General features: G+C 40.8%; 1 protein-coding gene across 1 annotated transcript in view; it reads right to left on the minus strand.

Annotated features, from left to right (window-relative positions):
- LOC132403376 (anosmin-1-like) overlaps positions 1 to 26,233 on the minus strand; it is a 133,797-nt gene that overhangs the window by 32,250 nt on the left and 75,314 nt on the right. Inside the window, exons 4-7 of the mRNA XM_059986794.1 lie at positions 25,895 to 26,102; positions 16,722 to 16,906; positions 14,325 to 14,454; positions 8,082 to 8,287 (exon numbers count right to left, since the gene is read on the minus strand). Coding sequence (XP_059842777.1) covers positions 8,082 to 8,287; positions 14,325 to 14,454; positions 16,722 to 16,906; positions 25,895 to 26,102 — 729 coding nt within the window. The remainder of the gene's footprint in view (positions 1 to 8,081; positions 8,288 to 14,324; positions 14,455 to 16,721; positions 16,907 to 25,894; positions 26,103 to 26,233) is intronic.

Genomic DNA, 26,233 nt, shown 5'->3' on the forward strand with positions numbered 1-26,233 from the left:
CTTTCTTCTCTCTCTTCAGTTTGGTTCCCACCCCCCAGCAATTCTAGTTTAAACTCTCCCCAACAGCCTTTGCAAACCTCCGGCCAAGATATTTGTCCCCCTGGGATTCAAGTGCACCCTGTCCTTTTTGTACAGGTCACACCTGCCCCAAAAGAGGTCCCAATGATCCAGTAATCTGAATCTCTGCCCCCTTCTCCAATCCCTCAGCCACACATTTATCCTCCACCTCACTCTATTCCCATATTCACTGTCATGCAGAACAGGCAGTAATCCTGAGATTACTACCTTTGAGGTCCTGCTTCTCAACTTTCTTCCTAACTCCCTGTAGCCTGTTTTCAGGACTCTTCCCTTTTCCTACCTATGTCATTGGTCATGACCTCTGGCTGCTCACATTGACTCTTCAGGATATTGTAGACATGATCAGAAATATCCTGGACCCTGGCACCTGGGAGACCAACTACCATCTGTGTTTCTTTCCTGCGTCCACAGACTCGCCTGTTTGACCCCTTAACTATAGGGTCCCCTATTACTGTTGCCTTCTTTCTTTCCCTACCCTTCTGAGCCACAGGGCCAGACTCTGTTCTAGATGCATGGCCACTGCTGCTTCCCCCAGTTAGGCCACACACCCCCAACAGTACTCAAACAGGAGTTCTTATTGTAAGGGGGACAGCCACTGGGGTACTCTCTAGTATTTGACTCTTGCCCTTCCCTCTCCTGACTGTTACCCACTTATCTGTCTCCCGAGTACCTGGTGTGACTACTTGCCTATAGCTCCTCTCTTTCACCTCCTCACTTCCCCTGACCAGACAAAGGTCATTGAGCTGCATCTCCAGTTCCCTAACATGGTCCCTACGGAGCTGTAGCTCAATGCGTCTGGCACAGATGTGGCTGTCTGGGAGGCTGGGAGTCTCCTGGACTTTCCACATCTGACAACCAGTACAGAACACAAACATACTTCCTATTTCTATTCTTCACATGTAACTTACCTTGCCTCGACCCATTATTACTGAAGACTGAATGAACCAAAGCTCCGGATATAGCTGCTGATAGGCCATGTATAATGGACAAATGCTCTGGAAGCTCTCTTTTTAAATAACCGCTGCCAACCTGCAAGAAATCCCTCATGGTAAAGCTCTGTTGATACTGTTGATAGGCAACGTACAATGGACTAATGCTATTGAAGCTCCCTTTTTGAATAACCACCACCGACCTGTGAGAAATCCCTCTTGGTAAAGCTCTGTTGATGCCACTGATAGGCCACGTACAATGGACAAATGCTCTTGAAGCTCCCTTTTTAAATAACCGTTGCTGACCTGCGAGAAATCCCTCTTGGTAGAGCTCTGTTGATGCCACTGATAACCCATGTGCAAGGGAGAAGAACTTGCAGCACAGTGTCATGGCTCAAAGAAGATTTTAGCTGCGAGCTTACTGTCCATGGATACACATTGTATCAAGAGATCTGGTAGAAAGGCAGAGAGGGTGGTGTGGCTATGTTGGTAAAAAAATTAAATTAAATCATCAGAAATAAGTAACATAGAGTTGGAAGGTGTTGAATCGTGTGGATAGAGCTAAGGAACTGCAAGGGTAAAAAGACCCTGATGGGAGTTATATACAGATCCCAAATAGTATTAAGGATGCGGTCTACAAGTTATAATGGGAGTTAGAAAATGCATGCTAAAAGGGCAATGTTACAACAGTCATGGGGGATCTCAATATGCAGGTAGACTGGAAAAATCAGGTTGGTACTGGATTCGAAGACGTGGAATTTCTAAAATGCTGATGAGATGGATTCTTAGAGCAGCTTGTGGTTCAGCCCACCAGGGGGTCAGCTATACTGGATTGGGTGTTATGTAATGAACCAGAATTAATTAGAGAGAGAAGGGAAAAGTGATCAAGATATGATAGAATTCACCCTGAAATTTGAGAACGAGAAGCTAAAGTCAGTGCTATGAGGCTTTGTCTGGATGGAGTTTATTGGATTCTAGGAGAGGATGGACAAACTTCGACTGCATTGGAGTGAGTCAGGATCTGAGAGGAGACCTGATGGAAGTATATTATGAGAAATGTAGATAGTATAGATAGTCAGAGACATGTTGTCAAGATGGAGTGTCAAATATTAAAAGGTAAAGAGTTAATGTTAGAGGAGGAAAGTTTAAAGGAGATTTGCGAGGCAGATCTTTTTTTTAAAAAAACACAGAGTCATAGGTCCCCAGAGTGTACTGCTAGGGAAGTGGCAGAAGCAGGTACAATTGCAATAACTAAGAGGCATTTAGACAAACACATGAATAAGCATGAATAAATGAAATATGAAAGCAAGCTGGCAAACAACATCAAAGTGGATAGTAAGAGATTTTCAAGTATGTAAAAAAGCAAAGAGAGATGAGAGTGGACATAGGACCACTAGAAAATGAGGCCAGAGAAATAACAACAGGGGCCAAGGAGATGTCAGATGAACTAAGTGTGTATTTTGCATCAGTCTTCACTGTGGAAGATACTTTTTAGTGTGCCAGATGTTGAAAGGTGTGAGGGAACGGAAGTGGGTGTAGTTGCTATTACAAGAGAGAAGGTGCTCAAAAAGTTGAAAGACCTAAGGGTACATAAGTCACTCGGATCAGATGAACTACACCCTAGGGTTCTGAAACAGAGGTGGAGATTGTGGAGGCATTAGTAATGATCTTTCAAAAATAATTGGACTCTAGCATGGTGCCAGAGGACTGAAAATTGCAAATGTCACTCCACTCTTTAAGAAAAGAGTAAGACAGCAGAAAGGAAATTATAGACCAGTTAGCCTGACCTCAGTGGTTGGGAAGGCATTGGAGTAAATTGTTAAGGATGAGGTTATGGAGTACTTGGTGACACAGGGCAAGATAGGACAAAGTTAGCCTGGTTTCCTTCAGGGAAAATCTTGCCTGATGAGCATGTTGGAATTCCTTGAGATTACACGAAGGATAGATAAAGGGGATGTAGTGGATGTTGTATATTATGACTCTCAGAAGGCCTTTGATAAGGTGCCACACATGAAGCTGCTTACTAAGTTAAGAGCCCATGGTATTGCAGGCAAGTTACTGCCATGCTTAGAGCACTGGCTGATTGGTAGGAGGACGTGAGAGGGAATAAAAGGATCCTTTTCTGGTTGGCTGCCAGTGACTAGTAGTGTTCCGCAGGGGACAGTGTTGGGACCACTTGTTTTTATGCTGTATATCAATGATTTAGATGATGGAATAGATGACTTTATAGCCAAGTTTGCAGATGATATGAAGATTGGTGGAGGGGCAGGTAGTGTTGAGGAAACAGGTAGTCTGCAGAATGACTTAGATGGGCAAGAGTGTGGCAAATGAAATACAATGTTAGAAAATGCATGGTCATGCACTTAGGTAGTAGAAATAAATGTGCAGACTATTTTCTAAATTGGGAGAAAATCCAAAAATCTGAGATGCAAAGAAACTTGGAAGTCCTTGTGCAGGACACCCTAAAAGTTAATTTGCAGGTAGAGTTGGTGGTGAGGAAAGCAAATGCAATGTTAGCATTTATTCCAAGAGGTCTTGAATACAAAAGCAGGGATGTGATGCTAAGGCTTTATAAAACACCGATGAATACCCACCTTGAGTATTGTGAACAGTTTTGGGCTCCACATCTTAGAAAAGATGTGCTGGCATTGGAGAGGGTTCAGAGGAGTTTCACAAAGATGATTCTGGGAATCAACTGGTTATCACACGAGGTTTGTTTGACGGCTCTAGGTCTGTACTTGCTAGAATTTAGAAGGATTAGGGGTGATCTCATTGAAACCTTTCAAATGTTGAAAGGCCTAGACAGAGTAAATGTGGAAAGGATGTTTCTCATGGTGGGTAGTCTAGGACAAGAGAACACAGCCTCAGGATAGGGGGTGTCCATTTAAAACAGAGATGCGGAAAAATTTCTTTAGCTAGAGGGTGATGAATTTGTGGAATTTATTACCACAGGCAGCTGTGGAGGCCAGGTCATTGGGTGAACTTAAGGCAGAGTTTGTTATGTTTATGATTGGACATGGCATCCAAGGTTACGGAAGAAGGCTGGGGAGTGGGGCTGAGGTAGAGACATCATGGGCTGAAAAGCCTGTTCCTGTGCTCTACTGTTCTATGATTAGTATACTTTATGTTGCAATATTATCTCCATCCTTTGTTACACAACCTTCCTTAGCCTCTTCTGAGCAAATAATCACATTTAGAGGAAGTTTCTGGGAGACAAAGCATGATCTTTGCTTTGATTGATAGATATCAAATATCATTGGTAATCAAGAAGACCACTGCCTCAGGAATACTTAAAACACGTTTAGTTCTAAAAGAGGTCTGCAGGATGCTTGGGTACAATGGCCAGAACTCTACATTGCTGCTTTAAAACTGGCCAATTTTGGCTGCACATCTAGTTTTTTCTTCCTATTTCCTACACATTTTATTTCAATAATCCTCATTATTGTTGTCTATATTTTTGTAGAAGGGGTCTGAGTGAAACATATAAGATTATTAAGGGATTAGACACGCTAGAGGCAGGAAACATGTTCCCGATGTTGGGGGAGTCCAGGACCAGAGGCCACAGTTTAAGAATAAGGGGTAGGCCATTTAGAAAGGAGTTCAGGAAAAACTTTTTCACCCAGAGAGTTGTGGATTTGTGGAATGCTCTGCCTCAGAAGGCAGTGGAGGCCAATTCTTTGGATGCTTTCAAGAAAGAGTTAGATAGAGCTCTTAAAGATAACAGAGTTAAGGGATATGGGGAGAAGGCAGGAACGGGGCACTGATTGTTGATGATCAGCCATGATCATATTGAATGGTGGTGCTGGCTCGAAGGGTTGAATGGCCTACTCCTGCACCTATTGTCTAGTGTCTATTATCATTGTGATGCTAAATATATTCCTTTCTCTTTCAGTGTTTACCTGCTGTAACTCATTTGATTTAAAATAATTTTCATGATTTGCAACTTGCAAATGTAGTTGTCACTTAAGTTTAGGTTTGAGCTCCCTTAGCTATCCATCCTCCTTTTGTTATTGTAATCGTATGAACTGAGTGCCTTTGCTGTCAGCAGTGGCTCAATGAGCAGAACTTTAGCCTGTGCTTCCAAAGATAGTGGATTCAAGTCTCATTCAAAGATAAAAATCTAGGCAAAGATTTCATTGTGGTAGATCAGCCTTTGAATGAGACATTAAACCTTTTATAATCTAGTGGACATACAAGATACTGTGAAAGAGTAGAATTCTTTCTGGCAACAATTTCTCCTTCAAGTTATCCAGTTATTTGCTTACTATTTGTGGAAGTTTCCTATGTACAAAATGGCCTTAACATTTTCTACATAACATCTGCTTCCCCTGACTCCAAGGACAACTTGGGATAAAGTCATACAGTAGTACAGTATAGTACAGAAACAGGCCCTTCAGCCCACTCATCTTGTGCATTCAGAACTGTTATTCTACCTGGTCACATCAACCTGTATCTGGAAAGCTCTCCCATCTATGCATTTATCCAAACTTCTCTTAAATGTTAAACATCAATCTTGCATCCACCACTTCTGCTGGTAGCTTGTTCCACACTTCCACAACCCACTGACTGAAAAAGTTTCCCCTCAGGTTCTCTTTAAGTATTTCACCTTTTGGATATTAACCTATAACCTGTAGTTCTAGTCTCAGCCCATCTCAATGGAAAATACCTGCTTGCATTTACTATATCCATACTCCTCATAATTTTGTATACCTCTATCAAATCTCCTCTCATCCTCCTATTCCCCAGGGAAATAAGTGTCCTAAGCTATTCAACTTTTCTCTATAACTCAGGTCTTCAAGTCCTGGCAATACCCTTGTTTATTTTCTGTGTACTGTTTCATTTTTACTGATACCTTCCTGTAGGTAGGGGAGCAGAACTGCGCACATTACTCCACATTTGGCATCAAAGTCTTCTACAACTTCAACAAAATATTCCAGCTCCTATACTCAGTACTCTGATCTCTGAAAGCCAATGTGTCAAAAGCTCTCTTTATGATCCTGTCTACCTGCGTTGCCACTTTCAAGCAAATACAGACCTGCCAGATCCCTCTGTTCAACACACTCCTCAGGTCCTACCAATGTCCTGAGATTTTTAAATACATAATAATAAGTGAGAAAGACTCATTTTTATCTAATTTGTTATCTATTTGAATGATTCAATCCACAACTATCTTAGTATGAGTATGTTGTGTATTGATTCAGTGTAAAACTGACATTTATAGGTCTACTGCAGATACCTTCTGAATAATTAAGATAATATCTCATGCCAAAAAACATCTTTTTTGCTTTATAAGGTGAAGCCAGGAGGTGGTCTGTCAAAATCGTGACCACGTTTATATTTTCAGCAGGACAGAGCTCCAATCTTTAATGGAAATTTGTATAAAGGAAGGAAAGACAGATCAAAGAATATTTGATGCATGTACAAAGTACTGTAGATGCTGAAAATCCAAAATAATAACAGAAAATACTGACACAAGGGATTCTGTGCAAGCTGGAAATCTTGAGCAACACACATAAAATGCTGGAGGAACTCAGCAGGTCGGGCAGCATCTATGGAGGGGAAAAACAATCAGCATTTGCAAACTGCAACTGTGATTTGCAGTTGGGGATTGTTTAGGTGTTTCACTGTTCTACGGTCTCCTAGAACATTCCGGGAGGCAAAAGCAGTGTGTGTGTACTTCATGGCGAGAAGGCTGTGGGTCACCAGTAGATCTTCGACTCTATTTCGCCGATTAAAGTTTCCATTGATTAAAGTGATCAGGAAGATTGAAACATCAAGGTGAATGAGCAAGTTGAGCACCGGCTGCCTGCCTTTCGATTGCTGGTGGGATCACTCTGCTGCCGGAGAGGGAAGTCTGCCTTTGATTGCTGGGAAATGGCTCTGCTGTTGGAGATGGGAGACTACCTTTTGATCACTGGTGGAATCGCTTTGCTGCTGCAGAGAGGAAGGCCTGCTACTCTGCCCAGAGAATGTTACCTAGGCTTTCTTATAGTTTTTTTATATTCTGTGTTTTTTGCTGGATCTTTCTCATTTATTTTGTGTGTCTGGGAGGGGGATTGGGGGTTGACGAGTCTGTTCCATTTTTATTTGCTTTTTTGTGTGGGGAGGAGAGATTTGGGGGTTGAATATCGTGCTGCCATTCTTTTCTTTCTTGGTTTTGTGGCTATCTGGAGAAGAAGAATTTCAAGAGTTGCATATTTTGATAATAAATGAACCTTTGACATTTTGGGATGAGACCCTTCATCAGGATTGAAGGGAGAAGCCAGCAAAGTAGGTATGGTGGGGGAAGGGAAGGAGTATGCACTGGCAGATGACAGGTGAGACCAGGTGAGGGGGAAAGTGGATGGGTGGGAGAGGGGATATGAACTGAGAAGCTAGAAGAGGATAGGTGAAATAAGTAAAGTGCTGAAGACAAAAAAATCTGATAGGAGAGTAGACCATGGCGGAAAGGGATGGAGGAAGGGAACCAGAGGGAGGTGAAGAGAAGAGAAGGGATGAGAAGGGGTAAGAGGGGAATCAGAATGGAGCATGGAAAAAGAGAGGAGAAAGTAGGAATAGAAATGACTGAAAGTTGGATAAATCGTTGTTCATACCATCAGTCTGGAGGCTACCCATGTCAAATATAAGGTGTTACTCCTCCAACCTGAGTTTGGCCTCATCATGGCAGTCGAGGAGTTATGGACAAACATGTCATAATGGGAATGGGAAGTCGAATTGAATTGGGCAGACACTGGGAGCAGACAGAGCAAAGGTGATCTTCAATCTGCATCAGGTCACAAAAATGCTGAGCAAGCTCAGCAGGTGCAGAGTTCTCTATGTACTGAAGCTGATTAAATACTAGTAACATCTCTCCATCTATACAAACTGCCTGACCCAATGAGCATTTCCAGTATTATTTTTAGTAACACCCCTGCATCCCAGTCCACAGTTCGGTCCGAGTGATTGAGAACCAGCCAGTGCAGCATTTAGCATTTCCAGGATAGATACAGGAGAATGATAAAGGAAACTGTTCTAGAGTAGGGGTTAAGCTTGAAACACAAAGTCCAGCCATCTTAAAAGTAATTAAAAACTTACTTCATTAATTATCTTCCAGTTTTCCTTCTTTGTAAGAAAAACAGTTTTTCCAGAAACCCATTGACTCCAGTACATCTTGTAATGATGAATGTAAAGCTCTTCCTCTTGTGGTGGATCCCAGTGAATTCTCAGACTGAAAGTACCATTGTGCCTTGCAGTGAAATTGCCTTTCCTCAAATTATTTGGTGTGCCTGGTGGTGAAGGATCTGTAAGGAATGTTAAAATAATAGCAAATTAGGAAATGATACAAGAAAGAAATTGAAAGAAAGGATTAGAGGGGAGCTGTCCATGTACGAATATCACAAAGCATCTGATAAAGAATCCTGGTTCAATGTGTTTGATGTTCTCCTTCTGCTAAAGGTGACCAGCATTGTTTCAGACTGCTCTATCAGAAACTCAGGATCCTAGGCAAGTCTTAGTTATTCCAAAATGTTTAACAAGCGCAGATCTTCTAAATGTACTATGTACTATGTACTACTTGCACAGAATTTTAATTTAAAATTAAAATTTAATCTCTCGAACAGGTTGCACAGTTTCTAGTCTCCTGATAAGATATGGACAACATTAAAACTCTACCACTTTCTGTGATTGTGGTCCTAGAGGATTGTAGCTGAAATTCACATTTATTTATCACATGTGCATCAAAACACAGTGACATGTGTCATTTGCATTAACAACCAACACACCCAAGCATGTGCTGGGGACTGCCTACGAGTGTCACACCACATTCTGGCACCAACATTACATGTCCACAATATTCAGCATGTGCTGTTGGTACGATGAATTACTAAGAGACTGACAAAGAACAGTGAACAAATAAGCCTGGTGTACTTCTGAAATCTTTCAGGAGTGTAATTTAATTTCCTGAGCATGATGCAGCAAGTAATCAATTTGATCCATGAAAGTGACTTTATGATGCAGGGGTGCTCATGACCCAAGGAAGAAACAGTGAAATGAAGAATTTTTGGCTATTTATGGATACTCAGTGATGCCATAGAACATCAATTCAGATTCAGATTTATTTTTTGCATTTACATTGAAACGTAAGAGTGAAATGCACCATTTGTGTTAAAAATCAACACAACCCAAAGATGTGCTGGGGACAGCCTACAAGCGTCTCCACACATTCTGGTACCAAATAGCATGTCCACAGTGTTGAGCAGAACAACACAAATAACAACAACAACAACCAAAGGAGCCCCCTTTCTCCCTCTCAACAACTCACTCACCTGGTTTACTTGCAGTATGTGAGAATAATTTATGTGACTCAGAAAATCAGTACCGTGGCTTCGAAAAAGAACCATGCTGTACTTTTTTTATTCACAATTTTGTGTAAGAAAATGGACCTTTTCCCTCCCAGAATGGAATATAATTATGATAATTTCCAAGTTGAATAACACCACTGGGCAATTCCATTGGGAAATTAAACTGGGCAATTCCAACAGTATACTGAACTTGTCTGTTGTCATGTTTTCCAGGTCAAATGTGCACAAATGTAGTTCTGTGTGTTTTAATGCACGTGTGATCGGGGCACGACTGTGCAAGCACATGGATGTCAGTCAGGTAGAATAGTGAGAAGAGTTTAAAAGGGGAGGGATTTATAGAGAGGGCACCAGAGGAGTGGGTGACAGGGAAGGAGGGCTTTGGCTCAATGGGGCTTTGGCAATAACAGATCGAGCTAGGTTGCCTGTGTAGAATACAGATGGGAAGAACATGTGTGAGGCCAGTGTTCTATGCTTGGTGTCAGATGTGGGAAGTCCTGGAGACCCCCAGCCTCCCAGATGGCCACATCTGCACCAGATATGTCGAGCTGCAGCTCCTTAGGGACTGCATCAGGGAACTGGAGATGCAGCTCAATGACTTCTGTCTGGTCAGAGAGAGTGAGGAGCTACAGGCAGGTAGTCACACTGGGGCCTCAGGAGACAGATAAGTGGGTATCAGTCAGAAGAGGGAAGGGCAGGAACCAGAGGCTAGAGAGTACCCCTGTGGCTGTCCCCCTTAACAATAAGTACTCCTGCTTGAGTACTGTTGGGGGGTGATGGCCTACCTGGCGAGCCCGATTTTATTTTGTAAGAATGCGACAAATCACATTGATGAAGGTAGAACAGTAGATGTAGTGTATATGGATTTCAGCAAGGTGTTTAATTAGTTACCCCATGCAAGGCTTATTGAGAAAGTAAGGAGGCATGGGATCCAAGGGGACATTTCTTTGTGGATCTAGAACTGACTTCCCACAGAAGGCGAAGAGTGGTTGTAGATGGGTCATATTCTGCATGGAGGTTGGTGGCCAGTGGTGTGCCTCAGGAATCTGTTCTGGGACCCCTACTCTTCATGATTTTTATAAATGAGCTGGGTGACGAAGTGGAGGGATGGGTTAGTAATCTGCTGATGACACAAAGGTTGGGGGTGTTGTGGATAGTGTGGAGGGCTGTCAGAGGTTACAGTGAAACATTGATAGGATGCAAAACTGGGCTGAGAATTGGCAGATGAAGTTTTACCCAAATAAGTGTGAGGTGTTTCATTTTGTAGGGCAAATGCGATGGCATTTATATTATTATATATTATTAACGTTAAGACTCTTGGCAGGATCAGAGATCTTGGAGTCCAATCCATAGGACACTCAATGCTGCTGCACAAGTTGACTCTGTGGTTAAGAAGGTATACAGTGCATTGGCCTTCATCAATTATGGGATTGAATTTAGGAGCCGAGAGGTAATGTTGTAGCTATATAGGACCCTGGTCAGACCCTACTTGGAGTACTGTGCTCAGTTCTGGTCGTCTTACTACAAGAAGGATGTGGCAACCATAGAAAGGGTGCAGAGGAGATTTACAGGGATATTGCCTAGATTAGGGAGCATTCTTATGAGAACAGGTTGAATGAACTCAGTCTTTTCTCCTTAGAGCGACAGAGGATGAGAGGTGACCTGATAGCGGTGTATAAGAGGATGAGAGGCATTGATCGTGTGGATAGTCAGAGGCTTTTTACAAGGGCTGAAATGGCTAGCACGAGAGGGCAAAGTTTTAAAGTGCTTGGAAGTAGGTAGAGAGGAGACGTTAAGGGTAAGTTTTTTAACACAGAGAGTGGTTAGTGCATGGAATGGGCTGCTGGTGACGGTGGTGGACATGGATATGATAGGGGTCTTTTAAGAGACTCCTGGATAGGTACATGGAGCTTAGGAAAATAGAGGGCTATGGGTATCCCTAGTAATCTCTAATGTAGGGACATGTTCTGCACTACTTTATGAGCCGAAAGGCCTGTATTGTGCTGTAGGTTTTCTAAATATGAATTTGAGCTACAATTCTTAAGCTTGCTTGTCATTTATAACCCTCAGAACGAACCCACTTCTGATCACGATAAAACAAGTTTCCTCGAGCACGTCCCAATTTGACTTGGATGGGTCCTCTTTAACATGATTATTTATCTATGTTCCTTCAGGTCTCCCACCTTTTCTGATATCACCACCTTCAACTGATCACTCACAAGGACTGATCTCTCAACCTGTGACTTGTGACTCTCTGTCCTTGATCTGTGACTTTTCTGTCTTATCAGACAATGATTCACAACGTTTAAACCTTACGTCCAAATCTCCAATTCATAGGCCATCTCAACCCACTAGGTACGAACACAACCAATCCCAAGTCCTGATCCAGGCAGCCCTCTCAACTCCAGACCCTTTAAGACAACCTGATTTTGACAATTCGGCTTCACTCCCTTACAGCACTCTGGACTTGCTATTTCCCTTCATGCGCTCCTCAATGATGTGGTACACAGGCTACGTTGTATTTAGTATTTCCTACTGTGAGGTATTAATGAGTTTTCAAGAGGCACAGCCCTAACCAAACCAGTTGCTAACCCCAAGCTCTGTAGCACTGATAAATAGATGGTTTTGCAGCTTATGTGACATAGCAGTTCAGGTATGCACAATAATAAATGAAATTCAATGTCCCAAATTAAATGAACTTTAGAATCCAGTCCCCACATTTATTTTTTTTAATGTCATTTATCAGATGGTGCTGACTGGTAAAAGGCTGACAGCTCCTTTATCATTCAGATTGGGGGACTAGAAATATACAGAGGTCTATTGTCAAAAGTCCAGATTCAAGGCCTTCCCTTTTGCTCAAATTTACTGCTTATTTTTCCCAGGATTGAAGTTTGTTAGAATGCTGTCTCAGAAAACAACCAACTGACTGAGATTTACTATTATTTGAAAAATCAACAATGAAATCTTTATATGGTTAACAGGGAAACCTCAGTCAGTAGTTCTGCAAAACTTGTATTGCACCTGTTTAGGTTGTGATCCTTATTCAAGTCAGGCTGAACTCAATAACCTTTAACCTGAGGGCAAATGTTTCATGTGATGAATAAGAGTAAGTCAGTGCTGGAACAAAGGCCTACTTTATATTAAAAACAGTGATAAACCTTTGATAACATCAAGGCCTGGTGTAGTTTTCAAACCAAAATGTCCAGTTGTCAGCTGTTTCTTTTCTTCATCACATTATCAGCAAGGATGTCTTTCATCAGGAGGATTTTTTGGGGTCATATGTGTGAAGCTGCTGTGCAGGACCTCGGACCTGTCATTTTCTTATTTATATCAAAGGAGAAGGTATAGAAACAGCTGGGATATGGTTCACTCTGCAGGCTCTGCCCTTATACCTCCTCAACATCACCGACACTTGGTCTTCTTGCTTTGCTCCTGCCCAATTCATACAGGAAGAATTCAATACATAAAAAAAACCAAAACCTTGAAACCTTAATAAGTGAGTTCTACTTATGTAAGGTAATTTGCTTGGACTAGACAATGAGAAGAATAAGAGGGGGGTGAAGGTTGAGAGTAAAGTAGTGGAAGATAAAATAGTAAAAGAGAGGCATAAAAAGGGTATAGAGGGTACAGGGCAAAATAAGAAAGAGGTGGGAAGAGAGAAAAACAAGAAATGTAGTGAAAAAGAGAGCTGGCTGAGAAAATTGTGATTAGGACAGTAAAATATTTTGAAGAGGCAAGCAGCTTACATAGCTTCTCCTGGTTCTTACTGGCGCAGAGTTACTACTTCACATATTACATGCAGACAGAGCCCAGATTTAAATCCAGTGTTTTTACATGTAAAATAAAACCTTCATTCCATTTCACTTTATGAAGTGAAAAGACATATGAAACAAAGGAATTTAAATTATGGTGAGGGAGGTTAAGAGAGATCAAAAGGATTTAAAAGGATTGTATATTAAGAATTTTAAGAGAAAACAAGGTGGAGAAGAAATAGGTAGGGGCTTCCAAAGAGTTAAGCTGAATATCAGAATGTTAGAATTTTGACCAATGGTTTATACAATCCAGTGACCCTGTTCTACCATCTAAAAGAACCAAATATTGGTGGTGCTGGATATATGGACTGAGCTGTCGGACGAAGCTGTAGAGGCAGATACAATCATAATGCTTAAAAAACACAGACTGTTAGGTGGATAGAAAAGGCCTGGAGAGAAAATGGCCAAATGCAGACAACTGGAACCAGTTGAGGACGACATACTGGCTGGCATGAATGAGTTGGACCAAAAGGCCTATTTCTGTGTTACATGGCTCTATATAAAGTTTTCTTTTCTATCATCTAATGCCTCATTTTCATTAGCAATTGCTGAATGGCAGATTGGGGTCAGAAGGAGCACTGAGGCATGAAGAAGTGAAGAGTTGGCGATGGGGAAAAGGAAAAGAATGATACTAACTTGCCACCCTTCAAAATCAACTTTCCAGAATTTTGAGGGAGTCCTTTAACTCATAAAATGTTACATATAGAAGGAGACTATCTGATCCACTATAATAGTGTTTGATATTTGAAAAAATAAATTCAATTAGCCCTCCTTTTCTCATTACACTGAAGATTAATTTCACATTTTGATTTTTTTGGAAATTACCAACATGCCTTTAGGCAGCACATTCTGTCCTTAGTACTCACTGATTATTTTAAAGCAAATGGTTTTGTATTTGCCATCATTCTTAAATAATATATTTTGCTTATATTATCTTGAGTTTACAATCTATGCAGAAAAAAAGAATCAGTGCGCACTAGTAAACGTGGCCATTCTTTTCTCTATTCCAGCATTCAATTTAATTGATCACCATAATCTGAATGTGCCCTTGGTTTCAAGGGCTCTGCAGATGGGAATCTGAATGCTCTGACAAGGGAGTAGTTGATATCCGATGGTTCTCCTATCCAAGTAATAATGGTTATTATCACTATTCAGCACCAATCACTCACCTCGGGACGAGTGGAAGTGTTTACTAGGAGTGGTGAAACCTCGAGTTCCATGAATGTTGACTGCAGCCACTCTGAACTGGTACCATATGTTTGGTCTCATGTTTTTCAGAACAACATGCTCCTCAGTTGTCTGGGTTTGTGGAAAAAGGAAATAAAGACCAATTATTCATTGCGGACTTTAGTGCAATATATAGTATTCATAAAACCCCCAGGGACCAAAATGATGAATTTTGTTTTGTTTTGTTATATCTAAAACATTCCAAAATTAAGTATGTATTGCTCCTTAAAATACTTCATCAGAATATGATATGTTTTAATGGCATATTTGTAAAAATGCTGGACATAGACATTATGTCTCACATAGGATGGAGGGGTACATTTAAAAGATAAGAAATGTATGGAAGAAGGACATCAGATTTTAAAATATTATTTCATAGAAGTTTGCAAGTACTTATAGGAATGATAAATTGTAGAGATTGCCATTGGTGTTCTATACATGAGATTGCAATATCTGTAGCAATCTGGAACATCCAATATTTGGGGGAATTTCATCACTGTGTGCTGCATTTTGCTCAATAAACCATTTTAAAATCAGCAGTCATTGGCAGAGGAAGAGCCACATGTAAACCACAACTGGAGGGATATGAGGCAAGGCTAAACTACAGGAGGTGCAAGAGGATTAAGAGAATGCTGAAGGCCATTGGGCAAGTACCAGCAGTATACCAACAATCTCATTTCCTAGCAAAGGAGAGAGGCATTGTTCTGAGCCACTCACTTAAAGTGACACCATTTTGACAAGTATACTTTTGAATCAATCCTTGGACCAGCCAAAATATCCTCCTCCCTCTACAATCCTAAACATCAACAAAATAACCAGTTGAGAGAACGCAGTTAACACATGACAGCTTCTCACATCTGGTTTTGGAGGGTCACATGCACAGACCATAATTTATCAATGAATCAATCCACGATCCAGTTACTGACAAAGCTCTTTACAACCACTTTCAGTGGTGTGCATTGCACTCCCACATATCTTGTGAAGATATGATATTCAGTTTCAGTTTTCTTGAGGAATTGTCAGTTCTCACATCTTGAGAAGCTCTTCTGGGGCTCTCACTGCAGTGGTCCTATTGGATATCTGGGACCTACTTTCAGGCACTTACCTCACTAAAAAAAAAGTGCCAGATCTCATTTAGTGATCTTAGATCCTCAGTCCCTCATTTCTTCGGCTTCTTCCTCCTCCATGGGAGGAATAGTACATATTGCTAGTGTTTGACAGCCAGGAGAATATGTCTGTATGGCTTTAGGACTAAAAGCCTTATTAGATTTCTAAACAGTGAATTATTGGAGGTTACATTTAACTATGTGTTCTATACATGGTTGCACATTCTGTGTTAGAACATCTATGGGTATAAACCCACCCAAAGCTCTTTCAAACATCTTTATGGCCAATTTCACAATTTTTGCAGGGGAACTGAATAGGTGATAATGCTATACCCAGTTCCTGATTTAAGGTGACAGATGTCCTTCTTTAGTTAATATTATCCCATAATTGGGTTAACCAGGACCAGCAAATGAATTTTGGACTCTCTTGATTGCAAGATCATGGCTCATTCACATCCATTAATTTTGTCTATTTATTGAGATACACCACAGAATAGGCCCTTCTATCTTTTGATTTGCACTGCCCAGCAACCCCTGATTTAATCCCAGCCTAATCACAGCAGAATTTACTAATTAACCTATCAACCAGTACATCTTTGGACTGTGGGAGGAAACCAAAGCACCCAAAGGAAACCCACAGGGTCATAGGGATAAAGTACAAACTTCTTACAGACAACAGTGGGAAGCAGTACAACTTTTATTTAAAAAAGGAACCAAAACATCATTTAATTATTGGCTGCTAATTGTATTCAATTCTGCAATTCCAGTTCTGCTGCACTCTTTAATTCCATGTTGCTCGTTGATCCTCTCTGCATCTTGTGGCGCATCAGGTGGCAACCTTGTCGTTTCTTTAGCACTTGTCTGCTGTTTCTTTAAAGGGCTCAACGTCGATCCAGCATAGGTGGAAAGCATGCAAGGAGCCCGCTGGATTCAAACCCAAGACCACTCGCCTTGAAGCCTGTTGCGGATGCGACTACACCACTAATTGGTGTTCCTGTGTTGCTTGTACCTTGTTAGTTAGTTAGTGACACTGCACTTCTAGTCATGATAACAGAATTAACACTGACTTTGAAAATAAGATTAAGAATTCTCAGTTTCTTAAATAGATGGTGGACAGAGAATCTAAAGTAAATTTTCTCATGTTTTTAATAAGCATTTGTATTGTTTACAACTATTTTAACAAATGACTTAGGCTGTATAATTTGTGAACCATACGTCATATAATAAGCTTACATAGGCAACTGTTTCCCATTTGCTGGCGTCATCTTCGCTTGGATACATTCCTGAATTCCATCTTCTCTGCAGAATATAAAATACTGGTTCCATTGAAACATTAAACCTGGACATCCATGCAACCGACAGTTTTCCATTTTTGTCTTCCACAAAACTCAATTCTTTCCTGGGCTTTAAGGGGACGCCTGAAAAGCAAAGAAAGAACTTTACCAACATAGGTTCCTAGGAAATTCCTATGCAGAATAGGATGCACAGATACTTTTCTAGCCTCTAGAGGCACTGTTTACTTCAAATGCAGTTCGTTTTGTATGAACGTCACTTCCTATACATAAGTTGTTTTTTATATGTTTTCCTGTAAGGGTTCATTTGGATTTCAATTCCAACACAGTGAGTGGAAAGACATCCATCTCCATTTTAACACTGTACAGTTCCTCTTTAGAGCTTAGGGTTGTACACGGAGATCTGAAAGTCAGGTCAGAATGTGGCACGTTGATTGCATCTTCGTGAAGCTCATACGAAACCATGATTAGCATAGCTACAGCACAAGCTCACACTAGAGCTGAAGTGGCAAGAATAAGAGTGGTTTATGCTAAACACCAAGTTGAGATTAAAAATGGAGAAAGCTTATATCGACATGGAGAAAGCATGTATAAACATGTCAAGAGCACGTATAGACATGGAGAGAGCACGTATAGAGGATATATTGAATGTGCTCATGGAAGATCATGAAGCTGAGGCTGCCTTAGCAGAGGCAAAGGTATGTGAAGTAGCAATTAATTTAGACAGTGGTGAGTCTATAACCAGAATCAGTCACGCTTTGCCATCACAAGAGTCAATGCAGCTTACTAAAGAATACCTTATACTGAAAGACATTTTAGCTATAAAAAACAGTGCTCTAGCTCTACAAGGAGAGGCTGTCCACACCACCCAGCCAACATGCCTTTCACAGAGTGACAGTCAAGGTCTACAGCAAAACAGACCCACAATGTCTCCTTCTGCAGTTTCATCACAGCAAAAACCTCAGTCAAAAGTTGCTACCAATATCAACCCTATTTGCATAGATATGGACAGACTGAGCTTCCGTCTGCCCCAGGGCACACATTTGGCAAATCAGTCTCCACAATGCCCTCATTCAGGAGCTGAAGGTGCATTGGCTTTGGCTTGGTATCTAGCTCATCAAGATCTAGTCATAGCAAGATTAAAAGTGTTCAACAACCAATATGCCAGTTTTCTGCTCTGGAAGTCAAGCTTTTGCAATGCTTGGAAGAACTAAGCCTCCAACCTAGCAAAGAGCTAGACTTTCTCTGTAAGTAGCTTGATGGGCTTGTCAGAACAACATGCAAGAGGGGTAAGGTCAGTTCACATTAATAATGCAGTTATGGCTTTGCAAATGCTGTATCAGAGTCTGCAATATACTATGGCTCTCCAGAGGCAATCAAAGGATTCCCCTTCAACAGACTCACACAAAGAACTGCAGAACCTACAGGAGCTTGCACATCTGTTGTTGGAACTGCAATCTGCAAAAAACATTGGTTACATACTACCTGAACACTGCAAGAGGTATGAAAACTTTAATGGAGAAACTACTGAACAACATGTAAGAACAGTGGATAACGAAGGGTTCAAGTATAAAAAGAAGCATTATGCCTACTATCCACCATTTTCATTCTTTGTAGAAATGCAAAACAACCCTAGTTTTATGTTCTCAACTTCTGGTAACACTTCATTCGAAGAGAGGTCTTTAGTAAAAGGATGGCAAATTCTTTTAGGATAGTTTGTATTCTATCACGGTGAATACAAACTGAAGTAGAAAACTCAACCCCAAACTCTGATGGACAATGCCCGATCCATAAGATACATCATCCCTTAAGGAAATGCAGAGGATTCAGAGAAAAAATGCTCACAGACTACAGACCCTTTCTAAAGGAGCACTTAATATGTTTCAAATGTTGTGCTTCAGCAGCACTCCAGGCAAAAAACAGTGTAGCTATCATACACTGCACTGAGTGCAACAGTGACCAGCACATATCAACTCTTCATTCAGGATCAACAGCTAGCTACTAGTGGTTCCAGCATCCTGCAGCAGAGCACAGCGGGGAGCCAGCTGTGCTTCCATCAGACATAGCTATTTTCTCATGCACAGAGGTATGCAGGAAAGGCTTCAAAGGCAAATCCTGCTCTAAAATATGTCTAGCCAACATCTACACAAAAGAACACCATGAGCAAAAAATAAAAGTATATGTGATATTAGATGATCAGAGCAGTGTGTCCTTCGCAAAATCAACATTCTTTGACACATTCAGTATTCAAAGTTCTGTTTCCCTGTACACTCTAAAGACATGTTCAGGAACATCAGAAATTGCCAAAGGAAGGGCCAATGGATTTGCCATGGAGTCAACAGGAGGGGAGATCTGCTTACTCTTGCCAACCCTCATTGAGTGCAACTGTGTTGCTATCAACAGGATGAAATCCCAACTCTCGAAACTGCGTGCGTTCATTCCCATCTTAAGGACATGGCTTAAGTTCCCCTCTTGACTCTTCAGCTGCGATTCTCCTGTTGCTCGGTGGAGATATCATCTGTGCACATAAGGTACGTGAACAGCACAATAGTCGGCACAGTGCACGTTATGCCCAACAACTGGATCTGGGGTGGGTCATGGGGGTGAAGGCTGCCTTGATGGTGCTCATCAGCTCATTGTCAGCACATTTAAGACTATTGTCCTGGTGAATGGGTGCACAAGCTATTTCAGAATCTGTGAGCGAAGAATCTGTATGAAGAAGAGTGTAGATAAGCAAACCAAGCACCCTGACATATTTACCTCTGTTCAACTAGATTTAGGCAAGCTAGTCCTCTGTCACTCAGAAGATGGTTATAAGCTGACACTGTCCATCAAAGATGATCTCTTCCTTCAAATCATGAAAAAGAGTTTAGGTAAGATAAGTCAAACAGTTAGCTAGTTCCACTTCCTTTTACTCACCCCAACTCCTACAAAATAACAGAGAGCAGGCCCTCAGTCTACTCAGGTCCCTCAGTCGCACATTAGAAGGAAACCAAAGAGGATAGATCATTACGCTGAGTTCATGGAGAGGCTCTTCAGGAACAATCATGCTGAGTTAGCATCTCCACCAGATCCCAACAAAAAAAAATGATATTTGCCCAACTTTGCTGTTTATCAACCCCAGAAAACTGCACAAATATGATTTGTCTTCGATTAAAGTGCACAGTTTAAAGGCGTATCACTGAACAATGTGCTCTTGTGGAATCCAGACCTCAATAACAGTGTGCTTGGCGTCCTCATGATTGAGATCTGAGTCTGTATCAATGATGGTAAACATCAAATAAACATTTCACAGCTTCCTCATGAGAGGTGATCATTGAGACTACTTCAGATTCTTATGGTTTCATGACCACCAACGGGGCAACGAGATTCTAGACTACCACATGAGACTGCATATATTTGGTAACTGCTGCTCGTCAGCTGTGGCAATCTATGTCCTTAAGAGGACAGCTATTGCGGAGGAGAAAGAATTCGGGACTGAAGCACAGAGCTATGTAGTAGAAAGGCATTTCTATATAGATAATGGTCTTAAATCATTTTCTAGTGCACAAGAAGCAATCAGCATGCTAAGAGAAGCGCAAGACATGTTGACACAGTCTAATCTCAGACTGCATTAGATCCCATACAACAGTGCTAAGGTCATGCAATGTTTATCATTTGAAGATCTAACTAAAGGTCTACAGAATCTTGACCTTGGACAGAACCTCCCTCCTATGCATCGTAGTCTTGACCTTGGATGGGAATTCATTACCAACACCCTTATTTTTCATGTTGCTTATACCGAAAGACCCTTTGCATGCCATGGCGTGCTATCAGCTATCATCTGTTTGACTTTCTTGGATTTGCTGCTCCAGTTAGTATCTAGGGATGCTTCATGTCAAGAGAGTTGACCTCAGACACTTGTCTGTGTCTCACTCCCTAAAGGGGAAACATGAGCAGTTGCTGCCATGGTGTTCTTCCCTTCAAAATGTTTAAAGGCTTGAAGATTTCAAGAACCTGCATAACAATTCCACTATCTACAATGCAGAGGTTCCTGTAGGTTGTTATAATCAGGGCTGGTAATGGGGACAAGCTCCCACTATCTATTAAATGCTTCCAATGGCGTACACCTCAAATAGCCTCTGACAACGAAGTCCAGCTCCTAGCCTTCACGTGTGGCTTACCTACTAAACCTGGCAGAACCATTTCTATTGATAGGAGAAGAGGCAAAGGTGGGTTTCTGGTGCCTTAAAACTAGTCACTTCAGGCAGATGGGCTCATTAGCCATGGTTGGCAGCATTTCTAGCAGAAGGAAAATTCTGATCTCAAGCCTCTGCTGCCTTATGGCTATACCCACTCATGGGGAAGGCTTTGGGAATAAACCCCATGGGAAAAATCTGGAGCTGGAGTCTCTAAGGCAGTCCTACATAGAGTTCAGTGTTGACTGGCAACTCCTGCGATGCTGCTGGTACCAAACTGTAATGGTCTCTGCCGTTCCTTTGGGTTCATCAGATGCGTGGAGTGGAGGAGCTTGCGGGCTTGACAGCTAGGATGCAATATCCATGATCAACTCTGACTGATAGAGGCCTCAGTCAGTGCAGAAGAGCCAAGGGACCCATGTTCCTGCTGATCTCAACCCCACTGATTATGCCACAAGAGAGCCTTAAGCAAATCAGCTCACCCTCTCCTCATGGTTAACTGACCCAGATTTCTTGCGGATCCCCACCAGGAATATCATCAAGGCTGGTATTTTCAAAGTGAGAACGGTTAAAGACTGTTTTCAAGACTAGTCTCTGAGACTGTCCTTCTTTTGTCAAAGACTTAATGAAATGATTACTTAACTTTTGTTTCAATAGTTAAGTTTTATGGTTGCCAGGTGGGAGTATTCTGGCTTCTAGAGGTACAGTTCATTTCATAACCAATTTGTTCTGTATGATCATCACTTCTTATACATAAGCTGACTTTTTAATATCTGCATTGGTTAATTTAGATTTCAACTTGAAGTGCATGGTGGAAAGTCATTCATCTCCATTCCCTTTTATGTGCCCTTGAATCAGTAATATCTTTTCACAAGTAAGAGCTCATTAAAAAACCCTTCGGCTTGGATGATGTTTCAGAAGATTTTTAATTCACTGTATTGCTTTGTATATATGCATTGCAGGGGCAGTGGATTTACTTTCTGTTTGCTGGTAGTACTACTGACCAGTGGATGAATTTCTAGGCAAATTGCATTCATGAAGATGATGTGATGATGATGATCTTTGCAACTTCCCTGACCACAGATTGAAGGATCGCAAATGTTGTTCAAAAAAAGTTATAGGAATAATCCAAGGAACTATAGACCAGTGAGTTTTACATAGGTGGGTAAACTAATGGAGAGTATTCTTAGGGGCAGAATTTACAAGCATTTGGATAGGCTTAATCTGATTAGAGAGTTATCATGGTTTATGAGGAGCATGAGCTTGACTGAGTTTTCAGAGGAGCTAACAAAACAAATTAATGAAGATATAGCAATGGATGTGATGTTTATGAATTTTAGTAAGGCGTTTGACAAGATTTCCCAAGGTAGCCTCATCCAGAATGTCATGGAAACTTTGCTGCATGGGTTTGGAACTGGTTTGTCCATACAAAGCAGAGTGTTGTAGAAGAGGAAGATTATTCTGTTTGGAGGTCAGTGGCTAATGGTGTTCAGCAGATATTTATTCTGGAACCCCTAGCCTTTGTCATTTTTATAAATGACTTGGATGAGGAAGTGAGAGTTTGGATTAGTAAGTTTGTAGATGACATGAAGGTTGGTGGTGATGTGGATAGTGTAGAAAATTGTCATGGGTTACAATGGGACATTGACAAGTTGCAGAGCTGGGTGGAGAAGAGGTAGATGGAGTTCAATTTAGAAAAGTATTATTATACTCTGAAGATTGAATTTGAAGGCAGAGTATAAAGTTAATGGTAGGATTCTTAGCAGAGTGGAGAAACAGAGGTCTAAGTTCATAGATCCCTCAAAGTTGTCGCACTAGTTGAAAGAAGTGTATGGTGATTTGGCCTTCATTAGTTAAAGGACTGAGTTTAAGAGCCATGAGGTAATTTTGGAGCTCTATGGCTAGACCACACTTGGAGTATTGTGCTCAGTTCTGATTGCCTCATTGTAGGAAGGATGGGGAGGCTTAGAGAGGGTGCAGAGATTTTCCAGGATGTTGCCTGGGTGAGAGAACATGTCTGACAAGGAAAGGTTGTGTGAGCATGGGCTTTTCTCTTTGGAGTGAAGGATAATGAGAGGTGACTTGATAGAGGTATATGAGATTATGAGAAACATAGATAGAGTGAGCAGTCAACACTCTTTTTTTTCCAGGGCTGCAATAGTCAATAGCAGAGGACATCTATTTAAGGTGAGTGGAGTAATATTCAGGGATGTTATCATAAGCAGGTCACAGGCATGCACTTCTGGGTATGATGGTGGAAACTGATGCAATAGGGACATTTTAGAGACATGGATGTAAGAAAAATGTAAGTAAAATATATTGGCTAGCACATGGATGTAAGAAAGATGGAGGATTATGGGCAGTGTAGAAAGAAAGGATGAGATTGATCATGGAATAGGTTTTATGTAGGTCAGCATAACATTGTAGACTTAAAGGCCTGCACTGTTTAATATTCCATATCTGAAATTTGATGAGAAGAAGGGGAGGGGGGAAAGAGGGGGGAAAGAGGGGGGAAAGAGGGGGGAAAGAGGGGGGAAAGAGGGGGGAAAGAGGGGGGAAAGAGGGGGGAAAGAGGGGGGAAAGAGGGGGGAAAGAGGGGGGAAAGAGGAGCGAGGGAGAAAAGATGGATTTTTAGGTAATTTTAGATACAAGGAAATTAAGGGATATGGAGTTAGGTCAGTAAATGGTGTCGATATCCTGTGAAGGGTCTTGGCCAGAAACACTGACTATTTATTCCTCTTCATTGATACTGAGCTGCTGATTTCATCCAGAATTTGGTGTGCGTTGCTCTGGAATTCCGGCATTTGAAGCATCACTTCTGTTGTGATAAAAGCTCAACCATGACCATATCAAATCATGAAGCAAACATGACTTGTAGGTGTATTCCTACTTTTATTTTTAAAGATCTTCTATAAAATGGCACATATTCTCATTCATAAATATTGGAGATTTGTTTTCTATATAACATATCAATGCAGTTAAGATACTGATTAATTATTAGTTAAGCTACTAGTATTGCACGCTCAAGTACCTGTTCTACTGCTAAGAAAGGAAAGGAGGTTACACAGTTAGGATGTGTGCATAGAAACTCTGCTGAGCCTTGTAAAAGAAAAATTACAGAAGATAGTTATTAAAGCAAACTGTATAATTCAGAAATTAGCTTGTTCATATATATATATATGCTGTAGAAATTGGGTTAAGACTGTCAAAGACTAATTTCCCCAAAGGGAGATTTATCCGCTGAAGGCCATAATATAATTTCTGTAATAATGAGAGAACCATTAAACTCTGTGTGCAATATTATAGTGAGAGTGACACATATGATTTGCTATTCTAGACTTTTAGGAGGTGTGAGGATATTTAAAAGGAGTTTGCACAAGCTCTTTCAGCAGAACATCAGAGGGCATGTTGCTTGCCATATGGTCTACCTCAAATGACCTGCTGGCTTTTATGGGACAGTGTCAATGACAAATATGTGGGGCATATATCTGCATGTATTACAGTGTTCTGGCAGAATTTCTCAGTTCCAAAGGAGAACAAGAAGGTTGAAAACTTGGCAGTGTATATCAGTGTATACCTGGGCCTCTATCATAAAATCATGGGCCATCTGCTCAGCTTACCTAACAGTAAGTTAATGCAAAGAAGATTTTGAGAGTCCTTTCCAAGTGTGAAATCTACCCAGCACTATGTGTGATATAATAGTTGGGCTTAACACAGGACACTCTCCCTGTTGCTATGAGAAACTCAATATAAAATAAATTAGAAATTAGATATGTCAATTTTGAATGCTCCCTGGGAAATAAAATTAACGTAGAAATTCTGAAAGCATTGTCACCACTTGAACCATTTTTAAGTGTGAACAGAGAATGGAATGGTTGTTGATGCCAAGCAAGGTGGTTTGAGTACCTCAGAAACTGATGATCTCCTGTGATTTTCATACACAACAGTCTCTAGAGTTTACAGAGAATGGTGCGAGAAACAAGGACGTTCAGTGAGCAGCAGTTCTGTGGGTAAAAAGCCCTTGTTAATGAGAGAGGTCAGAGGAGAATGGCCAGACTGATTCAAGCTGACAGAAAGGTGACAGTAACTCAAACAACAACGCTTTATAATAGTGGTGTGCAGATGAGCATCTCTGAATGCACAGCACATCAAACCTTGAAGTGGATGGGCAAAAGACCACAAACAAACACTCAGCAGCCACTTTATTAAGTTCAAGATGTACCTATTAAAGAGGCCAAAGAGTGTATTTTCTCTACGTTTTTCCTGAAAGTATTAAGAATCTAGGGGGAAATTAGACTTTTGCATTTAGTTAGCCAACAGGAGAGGCAGCTAATAACCTGAGTTTGTTATCTATACAATGCTTTAATAGCAGTCAAATAATCTTAACTATGCCCCTATTTTTCTGGTACAGTCACAGGCAGATAGATGATTAAAAGAAAGTAAACTTTTGAGATGCATATCCAATGGAAGTGTCTGGTGAAATAGGGTCAAAGACTAATGAAACATTACAGCTACAGGCTAATTAATTCATAAATCCTGCACCAATGGACTTGTGATGTGACCTGACTTACTTACACCATTTGCTCCTCACACTGTACCTCAGAATATAGTGCACATCCTGCATTAAGATATTACAAACTTGTTCAAAAGATCAGATTCTCCAATTATTTTCATACTATGAGTCTAAATTTGAGTAATGTTTTGATTTCAATGTATTTGCATCTCTGTAAAAACAAATTTTATTCTACAATAAGTGAAGAGATATTTAAATAAACTGTATACCCAGGACAGACACCTCCACATTCTTGAATGAAAGGTGAATAATTAATACTTTCAGAATGAAATAAATATTAGAATCATAAAGCTCTCTAAATAAATAACAATTCAACAATGAACTAAGGGCAATTACTTTATCTCAAAACTTCAATGACCTTACCTTTGAACATACTTGTTGGTGCTTGACAAGTTTGACCACAACCGTTTGAACAACACTTCCTGATACTTGGGCACTCGGTATCTTCACTACAGCTTTGGATACATGCTGCAGCAAAGCCTGAAGCTTTCTGGGGTGCTGGACAGTTACCTTGTTTCACTGTTCGAATGGATTTCAAAAATTCACAGCTGGTCAAACATTCATGGTGTCTCTATAACACAGAAACGAGATGCTGAATTAGAAATAATTAGAAATAAATTAGGATTAGAAATAAAGTTCATTCAACACCAATTGCTTACTTATCATATTAGAAACAAAATACACAATTGTATTTCTCTCTCA

The sequence above is a fragment of the Hypanus sabinus genome, chromosome 2, assembly GCF_030144855.1.
Source record: "Hypanus sabinus isolate sHypSab1 chromosome 2, sHypSab1.hap1, whole genome shotgun sequence".
Classification (NCBI taxonomy): domain Eukaryota; kingdom Metazoa; phylum Chordata; class Chondrichthyes; order Myliobatiformes; family Dasyatidae; genus Hypanus; species Hypanus sabinus.